The 21,776-nt window shown below is 41.3% G+C and overlaps 1 protein-coding gene across 2 annotated transcripts; it reads left to right on the top strand.

The window, feature by feature from the left end:
- The first annotated feature begins 1,431 nt into the window (after window positions 1-1,431).
- On the top strand, window positions 1,432-20,949 carry LOC103705426 (NAD(P)-binding Rossmann-fold superfamily protein). Of its 2 annotated transcripts, XM_008789133.5 has the most exons (6): window positions 1,432-1,707; window positions 12,351-12,503; window positions 14,255-14,348; window positions 14,601-14,683; window positions 14,814-14,967; window positions 20,266-20,949. In XM_008789133.5, exons 1-6 carry the CDS (start codon window positions 1,573-1,575, stop codon window positions 20,499-20,501), a joined length of 855 nt encoding a protein of 284 aa, XP_008787355.3. In that variant the 5' UTR covers window positions 1,432-1,572; the 3' UTR covers window positions 20,502-20,949. The 2 variants fall into 2 exon arrangements, with proteins under 2 accessions (XP_008787355.3, XP_008787356.3); XM_008789134.6 differs by lacking the exon at window positions 12,351-12,503.
- The last annotated feature ends 827 nt before the right edge of the window (window positions 20,950-21,776 follow it).

The following is a 21,776-nucleotide window of genomic DNA, read 5'->3' as shown; positions in this document are numbered from 1 at the left end:
CAAAAACCAAAAAGAAAATACCCAAACTAACCTTTAGTGTAATTACCATATTGCCCTTGAAATTTTCTCATACACCCCCCTTCCTCCTCCTCCGTTTCGTTTTGAAAAGAGAAAAAAAAAACACCCCTCAAACCCCCCTTAAACCCCTCCTCCCCCGTTCCCCCTTCTCCCTCTCGTCGCCGGCATTCTCCCGATCTCCGACCACCTCGCCGGCTTCTCCCGGAACCACCTCGCCGGCTTCTCCCGAAATTTTTTTTTTTTCACGGTTCGTGCTCCGTTCGGCACTGGACCGCCGAACAAAAGGCTTCTGTTCGGCTGAACAGTGCCGGACAGAAGCCTTCTGTTCGGCAACCCTCAACCGGACAGATCTGTTCGGCTGCACAGTGCCGAACAGAAGGCTTCTGTCCGGCACTGTTCAGCCGAACAGAAGCTTTTTGTTCGGCGGTCCAGTGCCGAACGGAGCACGAACCGTGAAAAAAAAAATTTCGGAAGAAGCCGGCGAGGTGGTTCCGGGAGAAGCCGGCGAGGTGGTCGGAGATCGGGAGAATGCCGGCGACGAGAGGGAGAAGGGGGAACGGGGGGGGGGGGGGGGTTTTGGGCGTTGGCGAGGTGTTTTGGAGGGGAAGAGCGGGGTGGGGGGGGTTTGGGGGGTGTAGAGAGCAATTTAGGTGAGGGGGTGGGGAGGGTGGGGGGTAATTTAGGAATTTTTAATTTTTTAGGGGTGTCCTTAGCAAATGGGGGGGTGTAGAGAGTATTTAATTTTTTTTTAATTTTTGGGGGGTGTCCTGAGCAATAGGGGGGGTGTATATAGAACCACCCTGCCATCGCCCCTCGACCAATCTCGTGAGTGAGTCATCTTTAGAAAATTTTTATATAATATTTTTTTAAAAAAATCACCCCTATATCTCAATATAGGCAAGAAAAGGGATGATTTTTTTAAAATATTATATGAAAATTCAGGCCCTATTTTCTTGGATTTCTTCTCAGCTCTCTCAGCGGAAACGTCTTTACCGAAACGATTTAATACATCCGCCACAAAATAAATAAATAAATAAATAAATGCAAAATGCCTTTCACTTTATGTTTTATCAAATTATTATTATTATTATTTTGGATGGAGAGGAAACCTCACCCGCGTAGCATCTCTTATTGGGCTCCTCTTCCATCAGAAAATGTTCGATGCATATAGAAATTTTGCTCATACCCTCCCTGACCTGTAGATCACCCCGTGTGTGAATATGTCACTCCAGCACTATCTTAGTGTCAGCTGGACCAGATAGCGTTCCCATGGAGCGTGTCCAGGTGGGAGCATCCGGTCCCCAACATTTATCCTTTTCAAAATACGTAAGAAGCTTGGAAATTCATCAAAAACAAAAAACACTGCATCAGCCGAAAATTACAAGAAATGCCATCCTCCTTCCCTACGGTTCCGAGGTTGAAGCGTTTCAGACCCAACCAGGAATTCCCTCTACAAAGGATTCAGGGGGGCGAAGCACAAGAGGAAACTTTTAAGAATAAAAAAAGAGGATTCTTTCCTGTTGAAACACAAAAACGGGAGGGTGGGTCAAAGTTATGATGAAGCTAGCGGTATCACCACCAATCTTGATGAGATCGTTGAGAAAGGCATTTTCTTGCAGCGCTGCACCCAGGTGGGAAGGTGGCGTCTCCATGGTGCAAGGAGCTTCCAGAGGAATTGGCCTTGAATTCGTGAGAAAAACCCATTCATGCTCCATCTTTTGTGAAATTTAGGGTTTATTTTGTTTTCTGATGGTCGTTCATGTTCTTCTGTTTGATGCTATGAACTTTATATGAACAACTATCTTAAAATCTGCATGCCATTATCTTGATGGGATTTAGTTCATGTTATTGCTTATTTAAGTTGCACATGGAAAGTTCGAATTACAGTTTATGTTATTGCTTGCTATCTTGATTTGGGCGAAATACTTGAACCTCTACTGAATTATATTTTTAAGATGCACAGCTTTAACTTTTAAGGAGGACATAACTGTAGAGACTGAAATATGAGAGATCCAAAGTGATGCAGGACGGAAGTACGGATTGAAATACAGAGAGAAAGAGGAGAGGAAGAGGGGAAGAAGAAGGGAAAGAGGAGAAGAGGAGGAGGAAGAAGAAGACCAATTTTCATTCATTAATTCATTAAAAAAAAATAACAAATGCATGCCCTATATATATATAGGGCCACCAAATAACAAATAAGTCCCAAAAAAAAAAAAAACAATTCGAAAGAGGTCCTCACAAGACAATATGCAAACTAATCCTATCCACATAAAATAAATAATAATAAAAGAAAAACATCAATCAATCCAGCCACAATGAAAGTGGCTGGACCGTCTTCCTGCGACAACCATAATCCCGCAAAATAATCAGTCCAGTATTCGTGTCCGCACCAACTCCCCCCGGGTAAGAAGAAGTCGACCCCGACGAATGACTCTGGTAGTACTCCAAAAGATCTGGGTCAATGCGCTGTAACTCCGCACGGGTAATCCATGTAGTATCAGACTCCGGGCGTCCTCGCCAACGAACCAGAAAACGCTGAACACCCCCATCACTGGTAGAAACAGTCTGCTCATCTAAAATGGCATCAATATGTTCTTTTTGTGCTGGCGGTAAAGCTAGCTTGGTCGGGGATGGGATGGAATCAAGAGGAGGAGTATCATCAAGCTCAAGTGATGGCGGAGCGAAAGGATCAGTAGGAATAGAAAGGGGGCCCTTGTAAGCAACCAAATCCTCAATATTAAAAGTGGAGCTAATACCAAAATCAGAGGGAAGATCAAGAACGTAAGCATTAGTACCCACGCGTTGCAATACCCGAAAGGGCCCAGCACTACGAGCCTGCAGTTTCTTGACGGTTCCAGATGGAAACCGCTCAGGCCGAATACGTATCATCACATAATCCCCAGTTTGAAATGATTTATCTCGCTTATGAGAATCAGCTTGTAGCTTATATTGAGCATTACTCATATGAATGCGCTTGCTAATTTCCTGATGCAGATTATGAATGTGCTGTGCAAATGCATGTGCAGACTCAGAAATGCGAATATGGGGGGACATAGGTAGAAGATCTACAGGTTTGCGAGCTTTATAACCATGGACCACTTCGAATGGACTCATCCCGATAGATCTATTGACTGACGAATTATATGCAAATTGGGCGACAGGCAGAATAGAATCCCAGTTACGATTGTGATCCCCGACTAGACTACGCAGAAGGTTACCTAGACTTCGGTTGACGACTTCGGTTTGGCCATCGGTTTGAGGATGATAAGCCGTAGAAAATTTAAGTTTGGTGCCAACCAGATGCCACAAGGTTTTCCAAAAATAGCTCATGAAACGGACATCCCTATCGGAGACAATGGTTTTTGGTAAACCGTATAACTTAACAATCTCATCAAAAAATATCTTGGCTACTCGAGAGGCATCAGAAGTTTTGGAACAAGGAAGGAAGTGGGCCATTTTAGAAAAACGATTCACAACCACAAAAATGGAGTCATGTTTCCGAAATGTGCGAGGAAGGCCGAGTACGAAGTCGATACTAAGGTCAAGCCAAGGGCGATCTGGGACAGGTAACGGAGTGTATAGGCCAGTATTTTGTTTTTTGTGCTTAGCTAGTTGACACGTGCGACACTGTCCCACAATTTTAGCAACATCCCGTTTCAAACTTGGCCAAAAAAATTGACGTTCAACTTCTTCTATGGTCTTATCACGGCCAAAATGTCCAGAGAGACCACCGGCATGTACTTCCCATATCAAGAAATCGCGCACGGAAGTGCGCGGAATGCAGAGCTTGGAAGCTTTGAACAAGTACCCGTCTTGTAGATAAACACCATCAATCAAAGGTCCTTGTCCATCAGCAAGGGCATTATAGAGTTGGCCAAAATCTGGGCAAGACAAGTAATCGAGCTTAAGTCTATCAAAACCGGTGATGGAAACAGACATGGCGGACAACAGAGTTACTCGACGACTTAACGCATCAGCAGCTTTGTTCGCAGCACCTGACATATGCTTGAGGACAAAAGTGTAATCCTGGAGGAACTGAACCCACTTGGCATGTCGATGATTAAGTTTTTTCTGGGAATTAAGAAAACGAAGTGCTTCATGGTCAGAATAGAGAACAAATTCATTAGGAAGGAGATAATGTCGCCAATACCGTAGGGCCTGGACTATGGCATAAAATTCCTTGTCATAGGTGGAATATCTTTGTCTAGCCTCATTCAGCTTTTCACTAAAATAGGCTATAGGATGACGTTCTTGACTAAGCACACCACCTATTCCTAAGCCAGATGCATCACATTCCACCTCAAAAACTTTGTTAAAATCAGGGAGTCGCATAACTGGCGCTTCCGTCATTTTTTTCTTAATGTCATTAAATGCTTTAGCGGCTGCGCGTGTCCACTGAAAATCACCTCGTTTAAGACAATCAGTGATAGGTGACATAAGTGTACTGAAGCCCTTAATGAAACGACGGTAAAATGTGGCCAGGCCGTGAAAACTACGGATGTCAGTCATATTCTTAGGTTCAGGCCATTCAACAATTGCGGTGATTTTCGCAGGATCAGCAGATAAACCCTCAGAGGAGACTATATACCCTAAGAAGTTTACGTGAGTAGTGAAAAATGAACACTTCTTAAGGTTAGCATAGAGGCTCTCGTTGCGTAAAGTCGTACAAACTTGCCTTAAATGGCCTAAATGTTGCTCCTTAGTTTGACTATAAATAAGGATATCGTCAAAGTACACGACTAAAAATTTGCCCATAAAAGGTCGGAGTACTTGAGTCATCACTCGCATAAATGTACTTGGAGCGTTTGAGAGGCCGAAAGGCATTACCAGCCACTCATAGAGACCATCTTTTGTCTTGAAGGCTGTCTTCCATTCATCTCCTGGACGAATCCGGATTTGATGGTAGCCACTTTTTAAGTCAATCTTGGAGAAAATCGAGGCACCTGCCATCATATCCAGCATATCGTCGAGCCGGGGAATAGAAAAACGGTATTTGACCGTGATTCTATTAATAGCCCGACTGTCTATACACATTCGCCAAGTCCCATCCTTTTTTGGAGTAAGAAGGGCAGGTACGGCACAAGGACTTAGACTCTCTCGAATAAATCCCTTTTGTAGAAGCTCGTTAATTTGCTTTAGGAGCTCTGCATGATCAGAAGGGTTCATCCGATAATGGGGCAGGTTAGGAAGGGTAGCTCCCGGGACTAGATCAATGGCGTGCTGAATATCACGCAAAGGGGGTAAATGATCTGGAAGGTCTTCCGGAAAAACTTCTTTGAACTCCTCGAGAATAGCGAGGGATTCAGCCGATAATGTGCTTTTAAAATGTGGCTGAAGTTCTTTAACTAGCAGGGCAAACACCGGAGAGTCCTTAAAGACGTTCCTCTCAAATTCCGTGGGGTTAAGGATATGCAGTTCCTTCCCCTTTGATTTACTCTTGTCTGTACTCTTATTTAGCGTTTTGGGCCGTAAAGGATTAAGCTTAATCTTTCTACCCTGGAATACAAAGGAGCAAGAGTTAGTTCGACCGTAGATGGTGACATCGAGATCGAACAACCAAGGCCTACCTAATATCAGGTGACCTACGTCCATTGGGAGTACGTCACACCAGACAGTGTCTTTATAAGAGAGGATTTGAATAGGTACAAGACACCGTTCCTTAATGTGAATGGACGACGTGTCGATCCAGGAGACCTTATAAGGTTGAGGTTGGGACACAGGAGTCAGACCCAAGCGGGCGACAATGCTGGAAGAGATCGCATTAATGCAGCTCCTGCTATCAATGATAACTTTACAGTCTTTTTCGCCGCATTTAATGTAAGTGTGGAAAATTGAGGTTCGTCTCCAGTCATCAGTCTCTTTAGGCTGGGTAATTGCACACCTTACTACATTCACAGTGGATCGGTCAGGTTCGTGGGCAATTATCTGGGGAGTAGGTCGGATACAACCTAAAGTGTGTGATTCGTCCTCGGGTTCATCTTCGACATCTTGAATATCATCTAAATTAGGCTCATAAATTTGTTCCTCCAAATTATCTATGTCATCCTTCTGTTCAAGTGCATCAATAACAAGGGTCTGATTTGCACATTGGGAGGCAACATGACCAAACCCTTGGCATTTAAAGCACTGAATTCTTGAGCTTGTTTTTGGAGGTTCACCTAAAATTCCTTTGCCTTTAATATCTCGATTTTGGATAGGTGGAGAAGAAAAGGGCTTAGGTGGGACAGAACTGACTGGGGTTTTGGGTCCAGATGGTTGGGCACTAGTGGGAACACGCCTGGTGTCAGGGCGCCTAGCAAACACAGATTTGGAGAATTGTTCGTAGTTTTGCACAAATGTATATGCTTGGTCTAAGGTGGCCACTTCACGAAGGACAAGTTCTTTCCTAAGCTCATCATTTAGGCCTCGTCGAAACCGGCTTAAGATCATACGTTCATCTTCAGCTATATTACTTCGCATCATAAATTCATCAAATTGGGCGATGTAATCAGTAGCTGTGCGGCTGCCTTGTCGTAAATTGTTCCATCGATCTAGGAGGTCAGATTGATAACTTAATGGAAGATATTTTTCTTTTAATTTTTCTTTCATCTCTACCCAATCGGTAATAGCAGGTTGATGTCTCCTGGCTAACAGTTGTTCGGTGTTTTGCCAAAACAACTTAGCTCGACCAAGGAGTTTCATTTTAGCGAATCGGACCTTTTTCTCTTCCGACAGATTGTACCACTCAAAGAAGTGATCCATTTCGTGTAGCCAATCGGAGAAGACCTTCGGATCAAGACGACCATCGAAAGTGGGGGCTTCAATCCTAATGCCTCGCATTACATCTTCATCAGGGTCACGAGGCTCTCTAGATTCTACGGTATGTCGGTGACCTCTATCAACAGGAGGAATGGGACCAGGTCCTCTAGGGCGAGGGTAGGCATAATGGTGACCTGGAACAGACCTATGATCAAAGTTGCCCTGCCGAACCGAACCTTGTTGTTCTAGGGTATCGTCCTCATCAAGATCCGGTAAATGGGGAGTACTAACCTTTTGGGATTCAATAACCCTTTGAAGTGAAGCCTCAATTGAATCGAGTCGAGCATTAACCTGGGTGGACATTGTGGTTAGGTCATGAATTTGGGCGTTGTTTGCTTGGACTTGGGCATTCGTATTTTGGACTTGAATATTAGTTTTTTGAACTTGGGCATTAGTGTTTTGGACTTGATCATTAGTGTCGTGGATAGCTTTTAATAGGGCTTCAATTTTGGAATCCATGTCTAGGGGAAACTTAAGATGAGATGCGACACGACCACTACGTAGATGCATAAAATGAATGACCAAATGTATGAGCCGACCAACTGTAAAGGTTCCTAAGTAGACCTAATGCATGAAATGAATTCACAATTGCAAAGTAAATGCTCAATATAAACTAAAACTACTCCCTAGCAAATAGTTATTGCAAACTGAAAATTAATAAAATACGCAGGCCAACAAGTAGCTGCAAACAAGTAGTACCAAGTTCTCTGACTATGCAAGGTGTCACGGAGCCACATATGTCTCCTCGATTTGATCTAGCTCCCCAGTTAATATTAAGGAAATGTGACTACTAGGGTTTCTGGTTGTCTTGTGGATGTATGTGGTTGCATGTGTTGGAATATATGGAACTTAATCACCAAGCACAAAATTTGATAATTAATGCCAACTTAAATGAACAGATTTAACCGGCGGGGAGGGGAAACAGAGTTGATACCAGAGCTGATTGAGGCCTGTGCTTGCCGAAGATGTTCCAGCTGAGATGATGATGGGAAGAAGGTCACGGCGTTGCAGGGCCCGGTGGAGGTGGTCGGAGCAACTGATGGCAGGGACGGTGGAACGGTCTGTGGTGATGGCTGTCAGAACCGGCAGTGGTGGTGCAGCAGTCGACGGCGGCGACGGCAACGCGGCGGCGCGGCGGTGAGAGCAACCCGGCGGCGCGGCAGTGCGGCAGCAGGCGGCGGCGCGGCAGTGCGGCAGCAGGCGGCGGCGCGGCGGCGACTAACAGCGGCGAGCGGCGGCAACGCGGCGGCGCGGCGGTGAGAGCAACCCGGCGGCGCGGCAGTGCGGCAGCAACTAGCAGGCGGCGGAGCGGCGGCGACTAACAGCGGCGAGCGGCGGCACGGAAGAGCGGGGGCGGCGCGCGGCGCGGTGGTGCACGCAGCAGAGATAGCAGCGGCTGTGGAAACGGGCGGGAGCGCAGATAGCAGTGGACGGCAGAGTGGGTGGCGGAGGAGGTGGGCGTAAGTGGTGACGGCTGAGAAGGAGCGGCGGGGATGGCAGAAACGGTGGTCGGAAAACCCAAGAAGAAATCGGGAAAATAAGGAAAGGGGAAAGGGAAGAGCACGTGCGTGACTTACGCGTCACGTGCAGCTTCTTTTTTTTTTTCTTTTTTTTTCTTTTTTTTTTTTGAATTAAGTCGGGTTGCCGGGTTATCGGGTTAACAGACCCAACCCACTAGGACAGTCCGACCCGCAAATTTTTTTTTTTTTTTTTTTTTTTTGAAATGACTCGGGTTAATGGATAATGGGTTAACGGGCTAACGGGTGCAAATCTTACCCGTACTGTAGATCATCTTCAACCTTCAACCGTCCGCTCGCTTCCGCCGGATCTCGCCTGATTTTGCGGCGGTGGTTGCGGGGAGGTGTTGCGCCGGCGGAAGAGGGTGCTGGTGCGGCAGTGATCGGGGCGGTGACGTCCTTCCTTGGATCCGGCCACGGTCGGTGGCAGCAAAATGCTTTCGAGACCTCCGGGAAGCACGGCGGCGACCGAAGGCGAATCGGCGGCGATCGAAGGTAAATCGGCGGCGCGGCGAAACGATGGCGGTGGATGATGCTTTCACAGGGATAGGAGGCCGGCTTATTTGCCTCCCGTGCTGCCTTGGGGGTTTCCGGCGACCGAGCCTTCCTTCTCTGCGTGAGATCCGACAGAGGAGGACGGCCAAGAAAGGGAGAGAGCGTCGGAGGCAGCGGCGGAGGGAAATGAAGGCGGCGACGGCGTCTTGCGAAGGAGCTCTGTGGATCGACGCCGGGTAGCAGCCGACCGACGGGAGGGTTTCACTTCTTTTTTCTTCACAGCGGGTGAGGTGATGAATAGGGAAGAGAATAGGGAAGAAATGGAGTGACCCTTCTTCTTCGGGCTGCGTGCCGTGCGACGATCTTCCGTGCGTTCCGGTGTTTGCGGTGCAAATGATCTAGCAAAATATAGGTGAGGAAAAGGCCGAAAAGAAATCGGCGGGGGTCCGTCCATAAACTGGATCCTTCGACTTCAGCAACAGAGGCAAAGTCAGCCCTGCTCTGATACCAAAGCTGATGCAGGACGGGAGTACGGATTGAAATACAGAGAGAAAGAGGAGAGGAAGAGGGGAAGAAGAAGGGAAAGAGGAGAAGAGGAGGAGGAAGAAGAAGACCAATTTTCATTCATTAATTCATTAAAAAAAAATAACAAATGCATGCCCTATATATATATAGGGCCACCAAATAACAAATAAGTCCCAAAAAAAAAAAAACAATTCGAAAGAGGTCCTCACAAGACAATATGCAAACTAATCCTATCCACATAAAATAAATAATAATAAAAGAAAAACATCAATCAATCCAGCCACAATGAAAGTGGCTGGACCGTCTTCCTGCGACAACCATAATCCCGCAAAATAATCAGTCCAGTATTCGTGTCCGCACCACAAAGATGGGTTGCAATGATGCTATAAAAGCTGTGCACTGTGTAATTAATGAGGTGTTAACGTTGGAACCAAGAGAAGTTTAAAAACACGTGAAGTAATCGATATGTATGTATAGAAATCACCTATGCAAAGATTATGGGTTTAAAGCTATGAATGGTAGAAGGCAGAAGAGCAGATGTAAGAATAAGGGGCGTAAGCTTGAGCCACCACCAAGATGAAACACTTGGAATCCGTCACGAAAATTATTTAAAATCAGCCAAAAGTTAGTCTAGGATTTGTTGAAGTGGCTAACCCAGCTTTTGAAACACACAGTAGGTACTATCTGAGTTTTGTTATCGGCAAAGAAGCTCTTCGATATGGTGAACCACCCAGGACTTTCAGCCTGGCCTGAACACGATCAAAGCTCAGCTAAGTATACCTAAATAATAAGCAATTGTAGAAAGAAATAAGGAGGAAGAAGCTATATTCATGCTTCATTAGTTACTTCCATTAGGTAAAATTTATGCTCAATATTATAATATTGGGTGTTCGTAAAAGTAGGATCTTTATCCTGAACTTTGAATTTTTTTTTTTTTTTTGTTTTTTTTGCAATTCCATAACGTGTGTTGATGCTGAGACATTAAGTCCAAAACCTGGCTGGCCATATTGATGTACCAATCTAATGGACTACCTAGCACACTCAATTAATATCTTTTCACTTTCATCAAATGTAACACTTTGATGAACCTTAAGCCAATGAAGAAGAAAATCAAAGTTGGCATTGATGTAAATCCTCCTTCTAGAAGGGAAATTCATATTCTTAGGAAGAAAGATTAATGGGTCTGGTTAAATTAAAATGCAGGCACAGTAGATGCCTGAAAAGATGGGAAACGTCCATTGCTTTGATGTAATACCCACTTCATAGTTCATGTCATGTCTCAGAAATGAATTGTTTGATTCATCCATTTTAATCACATGGCCGTTTTTGTTTTTTTTATGACATAGGGAATGTTGAAGTCTTCTTGTTAGAGCTTATGTAGAAGCGACCCAAGGAAAATGGGAGAATTGGCAAAGAGTCGAAAGTTCTATTTTTTTCATAAAATGTATATCAAGTATCCTCAACCATCAGAAAGGTAGTTCAGATATTCAAAGGAGTCGAACCAATAGAGGATATGTTCATGAATACCCTGACATTCGTAAAATGATAAATCAGTAAATCCATCATCTGAACCATCGAAACAAAAGTTTTAATGGTTCCCTCATCCACACTATTTATTTGTATTGTTCTGAAGCTACTACTGTGATTGATACAGTAGCTTGGTGGACTTCTAGGATTCAACCACAGAATGCAGATTTGTAGATGATAGGATGCAGAAGTGATGGACCGAAAAGGAAGGGGGAAGTTGGGGGAAAGAAGAACTGTAATCAAAATCATAAGCAAGGTTTAAGTCCTGGTGGGATGGGGGCGTCCTGGCCGTCCCAGTTTGTTCTTGTGAGAAAATGAGACCGGGACGGGGTCGGAACTTCGAAACCCATCCATGCGGAGAGAAAAGAAGAAAGTGGAAAGAAAGAAAGGAAGGAAAGATGAAGAAAAGAAAAAAGTGAAAGAAATGAAGAGAAAGAAGAACAAGGAAAGACATGAAGGAAGGGAGAAGAAAAAGAAACAAAGGAAGGAAAGAAGGAAGAAAGGAAAGAGAAAGAAGAAGAAAAAGAGAAAAATAAAGAAAGGGATAAGAAATAGAAAGAAAAAAGTAAGGAAAGAAATGAAGGTTGAAGAAAAAGAAAAAAGGAAGAAAGGAAAGGAAGAAGAAAAAAAGAAGAAAGCAAAGAAAGAGGAAGGGAAGAGACACAGGATATCTTCCAGGATGCATGACCGGGACCCTCCCACTAGGAGGGGGTGGAAGAGCGAGGCATACCATTCCATGGAGAAACCAAGATATCCCCATCCCACGGATTTAAAACCTTGATCATGAGGATATAATACTTGTCCTCTGACAAGCAAAAATAAATAAACTTTCAAGCAGATTCTCTAAGATTATGGGCTAGGCTAATTTTACATAAAATAGTGACCAAGAGGAAACATATCAGATCTATATTGTTTACTCATTATCATCACGGTAAGTCCGAGACCTAGGAACTCACTGGACTCTATATGCCTTGGGACAAGAGCAGATGGATTTAATAGAGAAAAATTGGTTTCTATGTACACTACCTATCTTAATGATACTCTTCTTTTTTGCCTTCTCTCTTTTCATGTCTGTTGGACTGGGGATGGCTTATGTGAGTTATTTTGGCTTCTCAAATCCTATGTACCCAATTTGAATTCAGTGAAGAAAGTATGTTAAGACTTGATCAACCATCGACTTACAAGAATTAGTTAATTGAAGCTTTCGAGCCTATCTTATCGATAACATAGCTCCAATGTATTCATATGACTCCAAATATATATATATATTTTTTAGGATAAGTAATGCTATTCAATCTAATAATCAAGCTTAGTTGCCAAAAGTCAAGGCCATTGTTTGGTTGTGCTTCAAGTCCTATATCAGATGACTATGCAAAATTCACTTTGCCGACTGCTGGAAACCTTTAGTTCTATGCTGCATGAGACATCGGGTATCATGTGAAAAACATTAATCACGTTTCTGTGGGGCAGGCAAGGCAACTGTTGGAGAGGAATGAAAAGGGGCATGTTATTGCTACTTGTCGGAATCCTGATGGGGCAACTAGCCTTCTTGAATTGAAAAGGAAATTTATGGAACGCCTCAACATAATGCAACTGGATGTAACAAAAGAAAGCACCATACAGGTAATACCAGTTTTTTTCTGAATCATCTAGTCCTTTATATTTTTCATTCAGAAAAATATATAAGTTGCACCTAGAAGCCAGAAACTGATCTAATCAGGCTTATATTCCACATTCTTGATATGAGAAGATGCAATATTTTGATCCAATTAATTTTTCTTCTGAGCCAGGTGGAAGATGTTTAATAGTAATTCAAATTGATATAATGAGGTGTTCGTTGGTAAGCTTCACAGAGTCAGGTGCTTTCTTAGATGTCAAGCTGGCATACTTTGTTATTCTAAGGAACATTTAGATTTTTCTAGCACTAAACAATATTATTTATTTTTCTGATAAAATAAGAAAATAATTGAAATTCCTTTTTTTAATAGAAGAAGAACTAAATGGATATCAAACATGTAACATGCTTAAAATAGTTCTGCACGTAGAATATCTGTTTTTAATTTTCATTATGTATTTGTGCTACTTGTGGGACGTGTTCTCATGCGTTATTAATATAGAGCTTGGAGCCATGACAAATCAAAGGGGATTGTGCTAATACCTAATGAAGTAGAAACATTATGAAGGTACAGAATTTTGAAAAGGAAAATAAGGCAACTTAGTACTGTGGGTTTCTTTCTTTTAGTACTGTTAACAAAGTTCCACCAGTAAGGTTCTTAAGGTAATTAAACCTTATATACAATTCTGTGCTAAATGATTTCTCAGTTTAGTCCATGGGATAAGTAGCTGACAACAAATTAATGCAAAATTTCTATCTGTACTTTCATATAAAATATTATATATTTCCTTTTATATAATCAAAAGTAAGCAACATGCTTGCTTATAAATATTCTTAGAAACTTTTCTGTGTTGCGCATCAAAATTGCAGTTAGTTGGCCAACAGACTGATGACTATTAATAAATTTTATATATCTTCATAGTTAAGGCATTTATTTGGAGCATAAAATAAAAATAATTTTTTATCAGGATCAAATAAATGAAAGCATAGAGCCCTAAACTTGACAAAAGATTTACTTTTACTGTTGATTTGCAATTCCATTTTTTCAACCAAAGACATACCTGATTTTTGAATTGTCTAGAGCCAATTGTTCTACTTATTATTGGCCATGCAGAAAGCAGCAACTATTCTGAGATCTCCAGTCATTATTTTGGGCTATTCTTGTAAAGCTTATTGAGACAAACTTCACTTAGACAACCATGTGTTTCTTTTAGTGATGAACCCTCCATGGCATGGTTATATCTTAGTTGCCAGAATCGGGATTGAATGTGGGAGCTGGTGCAGGTGTGGGTGAGGATAAGTGGATACTTGGGAAACAATTTAGTTAAGGAAGCGTTTGGGAAGCGGGTGTGGGTTCGAGACTCCAGGAAGACTGATGCGGGTGTGTTACCTTTGGCAGAAGATTCCAGCTACTAAGGGCTATATAGCTTATTCAGAGACGGACATACTGTTAGCATGCTTTCATTGAAAGGATTACAGCAACCGGATTTGTAAAGCTGATGCTAAAGATATCTAATGGGTTCTTGTTTTTGATTTTACATCTGATGGTTGATTTCACCCTTATATTACTTGCAATTGAGAACCATCAAGTTTGATAGTCTTATTGTTTTGCCACTGCTTACAAATTCTATTTACTTTCTTATTACTTGAAACTCTATATTTCTTTTTCCTGTTAGATGCTTATCTGTTGTCAAGCTCTCATCATTGGGATACCACTTTCAATTGCATATCTGAATTCAGTCAAAATGTCTCTTAGCAGGCAACAGCAACCTCTATAAGAGAAAGCTATGGGTCACTGAACCTACTGATTAATGCTTCTGGAATTCTTTCAGTACCTAACATATTACAACCTGGTATGTACTTCTAAGTTCTAACCCTTTAATCACTTGAATATTGATATTTTTTTTTTATATTTTCCACGGGCAATTTGTGTTCATTTACTGTGCAGTATCCTTACTAAATTTTCTATTCTTGTTGATTTGGAGATCACTTTTTATTTGATCAGATATCTGTTTAAACCATGAAATTGCCCTCATGGAGTTTGCAATATAGATAACATTATTCATCATTTTTCTAATTTGGAATTCATCTCAAACTTAGTGCAGAAACAACACTGAGCAAGGTAGAGAAATCATCTCTGCTGCTTGCATACGAAGTCAATGCCATCGGCCCCATTCTTGTGATTAAGGTATATTCTTTTCACTGGACTGTTTTATTTGTGAGCCTGATCTGCTTGAACTATTCTTATACTTTTTGACTTGCATTTTGGTGATACCCAGTATTGCATGACTAACTTCTGCACAAAATTTTATGACTAGCACATGTGGCCACTTCTAAAGGTGGGCGGTGGCTCCAGAATCAAAAGAAAATTTGCTGTTGTAGCAAACTTAAGTGCTAGAGTGGGCTCAATTGGAGACAATGGTTTGGGGGGATGGCATGCATATCGCTCTTCAAAAGCAGCATTAAATCAGTGTGTGTGATGCACTTTGCAGCACTTTGTTCTTCATGCCTCTCCATTTGCATTATCAGTTTAGACTTTAGAAGTAGTATATATACATTTGTTCATTTGCTGTGGTTGTTGATATTGACCTTTTCTTCCCTACATGTGATGCATGTTCTGTGATGCCATCATGTCTTATATATAACCCACTATAAATCAGTGTGTGTGATGCACTTTGCAGCACTTTGTTCTTCATGCCTTTCCATTTGCATTATCAGTTTAGACTTTAGTAGTAGTATATATACATTTGTTCATTTGCTGGGGTCGTTGATATTGACCTTTTCTTCCCTACATGTGATGCATGTTCTGTGATGCCATCATGTCTTATATATAACCCACTATAATTGTGGCTGTTATCCTGCTAAAAGGTCAACAGATGCCTTTGGGCTGAAACCTATAATTTGGTGGGGTATGAACACGGGTTTGCTGACAATCCAAACTTGGGTATGAGACATTTCAAAAATGGCAAAATTTTGAAATCAGATGGATATGAGTTTCAGTTATAATGAATATAGGATTTTCAAAAGCCAGATGCAGTGATCTATCCAATTATCCACACACATATATGTTTTGTACAATATTTATTAACATGTATACAAGTTTCTGTGAGGAAAATTACAAGTATGGTTTCAAACCAATTTTTCTATATCAGACTAGAGGAAAAAACTAAACTAGAAATAAAAAATCGACAGTATATGTGATTATTTAATATGTTCCATTATCCTTGAGTCAGGGATGAAGATCGAATGTCATCATTATCATTACCTTAAAAGATCATTTCCATAGTCTCCAACTTAGGGTAAATTTATGCTAGCTCTATCAGGAATAAAATCCTTTTCTTTGGCTAATATATCTAAACTATTGAACAATGATACTGTAGCAAGTGTCATGCCCCGAATTCGGATGATGACACGGCCGTGCTATTGCCAAGTTAAGCATACAATAACACGCAACCTTTTTAAAAAAACTTCAAATTGTAAACAACTATATTCATGGAAGTCATTAAATGTTCAGGTATTAAAATCCATACAAAGCTTCTAAAAACAATATCATCATTTAATATTTTATTATTCCCATAACCCTGAGGCATGTCACGCTCCTTGTTCCTAGCATCTCCTATTCATCTGTAAGAACATAAATAAATGGGTGTGAGCTATAAAGCTCAGTAAGTAACAATGCATAATCTTATCAGATCAAGCATAATATTTTTATATGCCAATGCACTATTTGAAGAACAAACAGTTGTAATAAAGAAAGCATTTTCCAAATCAAAACAGACGTAAAACTTTTGTCTTTATTCCCTGCTTTAAAATCCGTACTCATCATTATTCTTGCTTTGAAATCCATACTTATCATTATTCATGCTTTGAAATATGTACTATTATTATTCATGCTTTGAAATCTGTGCTTGTAATAAAGTAAACATTTCATATAATCAAACCTTTGCCATAATCAAACTAGTTATAAAACTATGCCTGTCCATTCATGCAACTTCATAAATATGATTATGCATCATAAAACTTTTGCCATTTATGCATAGTAAAACTTTTGCCATTTATGCATCATAAAACTTTTGCCATTTATGCAATATAAAACTTTTGTCATTTATGCAACATAAAACTTTTGTCATTTATGCAACATAAAACTTTTCCCATTATTCCATACTTTGAAATTCATACTCTCAGATGGTAGTGTAGCTATGGCCGCTCTTATTCCCACGGCAAGGCCTTTACCACTGCAGGGTCATCTTCCAGTTACTATTACCCACTGGCGGGGGTCGTAAAGCCAAGTTATTTTTTTCCACTGGCTGGGGTCGTATGCCTAGTTACTGTTACCCACTGGCGGGGGTCGTACATGGCGATCTGAGAGTTCTTTAAAACATATCATGCTTTTCATAAATCTTTTCTCATCGATACATTGAAAAGTGAATAATGGCATCATGCTAATAAAACTCATGATCATGCTGAAAACTTTATTTTTCCATGCATCTTTCTACATCATCATAATTATGTATAATATAATAATAATAATAATGATGGATGCTATGTATCCAAAATCATGTAATCATTTGCTAACACATGCTTGATCTTGATTTTGTGAAAATATAAATAATCATATACAATTTCATAATCGAGTAATCACAAGTATTTGATAAAACATAAGATTATATCAGGTACTTAATTTCTATTTATAATCTTAAAGTCATTTACAGCCCATTCTTAGGACTCAATTTTATTTTCGGGTTCATAGCCTAATTCAATTTCTGGTTCAGGCCCATGGCCCAATTCAATTTCTGGTTCTATTCTAATTTACTTCCTAGTTCGGATTTGATTTAATTTCTGGCTCAGGTCTAATTTAGCTTTTGGTTCAGATCTGATTCAACCTCTGATTCAGGTCTGATCCAGCTTCTGGTTCAGGTCTGAGCCAATTCCACTTCTGGTTTAGACCAAATTGCCCTCTGGTTCAGGTCTGGGCCCATTTGCATTCAGGCCCGATGTTTAATTGGGTTCTGAATAAGGCCCTTGGCCTGATTTAATTACTGGGCCCACTTATATTCATGCCCAAAAATACTATTGATTAATTTATAATTATACCTTATCAGTTCTAATTAATTTAAAAAGAACCTAGCCTCAAACTATATTCAATATATTTCCTATATTAAAATTTGAGCTCTTCAGGCCCAGTTAGTTTTGGTTTTAAGAACACTGGGCTCGGACCAGGGCCCAGCCTGGCCTCAGGCTTCTAAAGCCAAATTTATTTGAAGCCCACTCCGGAATCAGGCCCATTTCGGCCCACAGCCATTTTTTATTTATTTTTCTTTCTTCTTTTCTTTTCTTTCTTTTCTTCTTTTCCTTTCTTTTCCTTTTTCTTTCTTTTTCTTCTCTTCTCCCTTCCCGAAGCTTCTTCTCCTCCTTTCTTCCTCCCGTCCCGATCTCCCCTCCTCTTCTCCTCTCTTCCCATGGGGCAGGGGGCAAGCTCGGAAATGCTCGAGAGGAAGCCGACCCGAAACCGGTGGCGCTGCGGCCAACCAGCGGCGCCCGCGGCGGCCACGGTCCGATCCGCAGCAGCCGTGGCCCGGCTGGCCGCTCTCCTTCACCTCCGATGGAGGAGATAGGGCACGGGCACCTCTCGAGGAGCAGAGAAACCAGCTGAAGCCGGTGGTGAATGCAGGGTGTGCGGCCACACCCAAGGTGCCCGCACAGCCCACGGCCGGCTCTGCGACTGCCGCCCGTGGTCAATCCGATGGCGTCCACGACCGGGAGATGGAAGAATCCTCTTCACTTTCTTCTTCTCCGGTCACCTCCGGCTGAGATCAAACCGGTTCCACCCATGGGAACCGGATTTGCATGAGCCGAGGAGCCTTCCATGGTATGTTTGCATTTTAGGATTTTAGACCTAGGGTTTTGATTGCAGTGGTAAAAGCCATGATCAGATGAAGGAGAAAGATCTTTGGCCAATGTCAGATCACGAGTGAGATCTCCCCCTTTCCTCCACTGCATCTTATTCCTACCCTTCCTTTTCTTCTTTTGATCTCTTCTATTTCGTTGTCTCTCTGTTTTGTTGTTCCATGATTAAACTAGATCGACCGAATGTAACTCATGAACATTGGTGATAAGAAATTTACCTAGCTCCTAGGAGCTGTGAATCCTTTCCGGCGAGCCACTGTGTCTCCTCCGGCGGCTCAGTTATGGTGCCGAGCTGGGGGTATCTCCTCCTCCGCCGCTCCCGATCCAGCTCCTTGTAGCAGAAGAAAGAGGGAGTGAGAGGCAGTGAGAGGGTGAGGGATGAAGCATCTCTGAGAAGACTCCTAGGTTCTTATAGCCCTGGTGTGGGGGAGTGGGGGAGAAGAATGGTGGTGATCGTGGCTGTCAAGCGGTTGTAACCACCTCAGCTGGCGATCACCACCTCTGGGTCTCCAGATGGGCCAGCCATGTTGGGCTTGGCCCATTAGCTCACTGTCTTATGTGCTGGTTTTCACAGCAAGTACCTCTAATTGACAATAAGCATATTCTCGTTCAAGACATGCATAATATGGAAGCCATGGTAATGACATGGATAGGCCATCAAACACCAGATTTAGAATGTTAATCAGCAAAGAGGATGCATATTTCTAGTACTGAAAGCAGTTGGCAATATCAGTCCACTATTAAATATTGAAGCACTTAAATTTTTCCGCGATTTAGTAGGTTGTACTCACGTTAGAGTTATATGAGATGAGTAGCCGCTTTTACCAAAAAAAAAAAAAAAAAGCACTTAAATTTTATGTAAGTCTATTAATTTGATAGTGATATCTTCTTATTATGAAGTCCATCGATCCTAATCCTTTTGCATCCACATTTGACTTGAGAAATGAAACAAGAATGTGGATATATAATACTATTTGATCCATCTAGGAGAATGTTGTGAGATAAACAAATTTGATTGTGCAGGCAGGAATGTGGTGTTTTGTGAGTCCTTATGTAAAGAATTACAAAAGATTTTTTTTTTCCAACAGATTGGTCGAGAAAATATGAACCGGAGACTGAATCTTGATATACGTCAGAAAAATACATTTTTATTTTTCACAGCATTAGCCATATGAATACAATTGACAATTCCAGCTCTGTTTCTTGAAGTTACTAGATGAGAAAAGTTTTCTGTTTTTGTTGGGAGTTATTTGTCTGGAAAATGTGATATAATGGACAAAATTATACACACACATACACACACACACACACACACACACACACACACACACACACACAGAGAGAGAGAGAGAGAGAGAGAGAGAGAGAGTTTAAGAAATCCATGTACTCCCTCACTCTGTTCAAGGCACATCAACTATATACCTAATGAAGTTGCTGGAGAAGATCACAAGTGGAACACTTGGCAAGGGATGGATCTCTGCCTAATTAATTATGAGTTTAAAAGCCTGCTGACTGGTTAATGTTATTCTTTAAGGGATGCATTTGTAACGGGAACTTGCTGTAATATGTATCCTTTGAAACTGGTTCTAAGATCACCGTACATATAAAAACTTAAATATAGTCGGTACTAGGTACGATGTATAAACTGATAAGTTATGAAGCATGGAGACTAAATTAAAGTGCTTATTGTCCAACTTTAGAGTACAAAATACAGAAAAAGAACGTGATTATTTACATTAGCAAATTTCAAATTTTCTATTATGAGTATTTGGATAGACTGCTAACAAGTAACATGCTGACTTGAACTGCTGGATAAGGGATCTTCAATAATCTTGTTTCTGTTTTCTTTTCACATATGTGCAGTGACGAAGACTATATCCGTGGAGTTTGCTCGAAGAAAAGATCCAATTATTTGCATTCTGTTGCATCCTGGAACTGTTGATACAGACCTTTCACAGCCATTCCAGAGAAATGTACCAGAGGGTAAGCTCTTTACAAAAGAGTTCTCTGTACAGAAGCTCTTAAGCATCATAGAGAACTCTAAAAGCAGTGACAATGGGAAATTCTTTGCTTGGGATGGTCAAGAAATTCCTTGGTAATTGGTGCCACCACCATGCCGTGACCTGCATCATCCAATTGGTCTAATAATTGCATCGGTTAGCCGTGACAAGTAACTAACCAGTGGATAGTAGCCATTTTTTCCCTTCATTTCCTCACCGATTTTTGGTGCATCTTTTCGCCACAACACATTGGTCACTCTTTGTACTTTCTGAATGAATCTTTTTCATTACATTATCATGATACCAGAAGCTACTGAATCTAAAGACTACTAGGAGATGAGGTTATTGGACCCTTGGCATTGGGAATGACTAATATCAGCACATCTAGAGCATAATGCTACCTGCCTGGAGCATAAGCTGTTTGCTGAGTCCTTGGATTTTTCCTTTTTTCTCTTTTTCTTTTTTCCTTTTTGCCCTGAATGCAACAGCCGTTCCATTTTAGCAAATGGATTTCTTATTAAATAAGGGTGGCTTTTCCTCTATTTCATATTTGCATCTGTTCTCCTGAATTACCCCTAAGCAAAGCTTTACAATAGTAGCCAATCACTACACTTCACTGTGAGACTATCATGAGATTTCACTATACCAGGAAATTCAGGCAAATATCCACATTGTGTGCAGATTGTCGAAGCGGATCTAAATTAATTTTGACAAGTGAAAATCCACTTTTTTCTTCGAGCTTTAGTAATGTATATTCGGAAAGATATATGGAATGCCGGAGGCTTGACTTATTGCGGGGTGATTATGTGCGACTCAAGTTAGCGTGATAGTGTAGTCATTTAATCACCTGTCTATTGTTCTTCTTTGCATTGTAACTAAGGTTTATGTGCTGCTTCCAAGTGGTTGTTGTAGAAGAAAGCAATTTAGGGTTGTGTTGTAGGACTGAAAAATACAATAGGAAGTTGAGGTTTCGCGGTTGAGGCGCATGGAAAAGCTAAATTGACAGATACTCTTCTATTGAAGAAGACCGCCAAAGATCACTTAACTGTAGAAAAGTTGCAGATAGGAAACAAAGAACAGGAGATTTAATGCAGCTCCTTTCTGAATCTTTTAGTTCTTGCTTGTAAAACAAGAAGAACAACACAACTAAAGATGGAGCTCCATAAGATCTTAATCTTGTCTCAGTTGTCTGAAATTTATTCATTCAAAATAAATTAGAGCATGGTGACATGGAAAACAAGTTTTCCAAGTGTTTTGAAAAATATTATTAAAAAGGAAGTGTTATCAAAGAAGTATTTAGAAGCAAACCTAAAGGTAAATATCTTTGTTGAGCACTTCTTTTTCAGAGAAAGATACTTATAAGCTGTCACGCCC

This window comes from Phoenix dactylifera, chromosome 9, assembly GCF_051530095.1.
Source record: "Phoenix dactylifera cultivar Ajwa chromosome 9, Ajwa_hap1_PhDact_Kaust_v1.1, whole genome shotgun sequence".
Classification (NCBI taxonomy): Eukaryota; Viridiplantae; Streptophyta; class Magnoliopsida; order Arecales; family Arecaceae; genus Phoenix; species Phoenix dactylifera.
The sequence above is the reverse complement of the archived record's forward strand: the minus strand, read 5'-3'. Positions and strand labels throughout refer to the sequence as shown.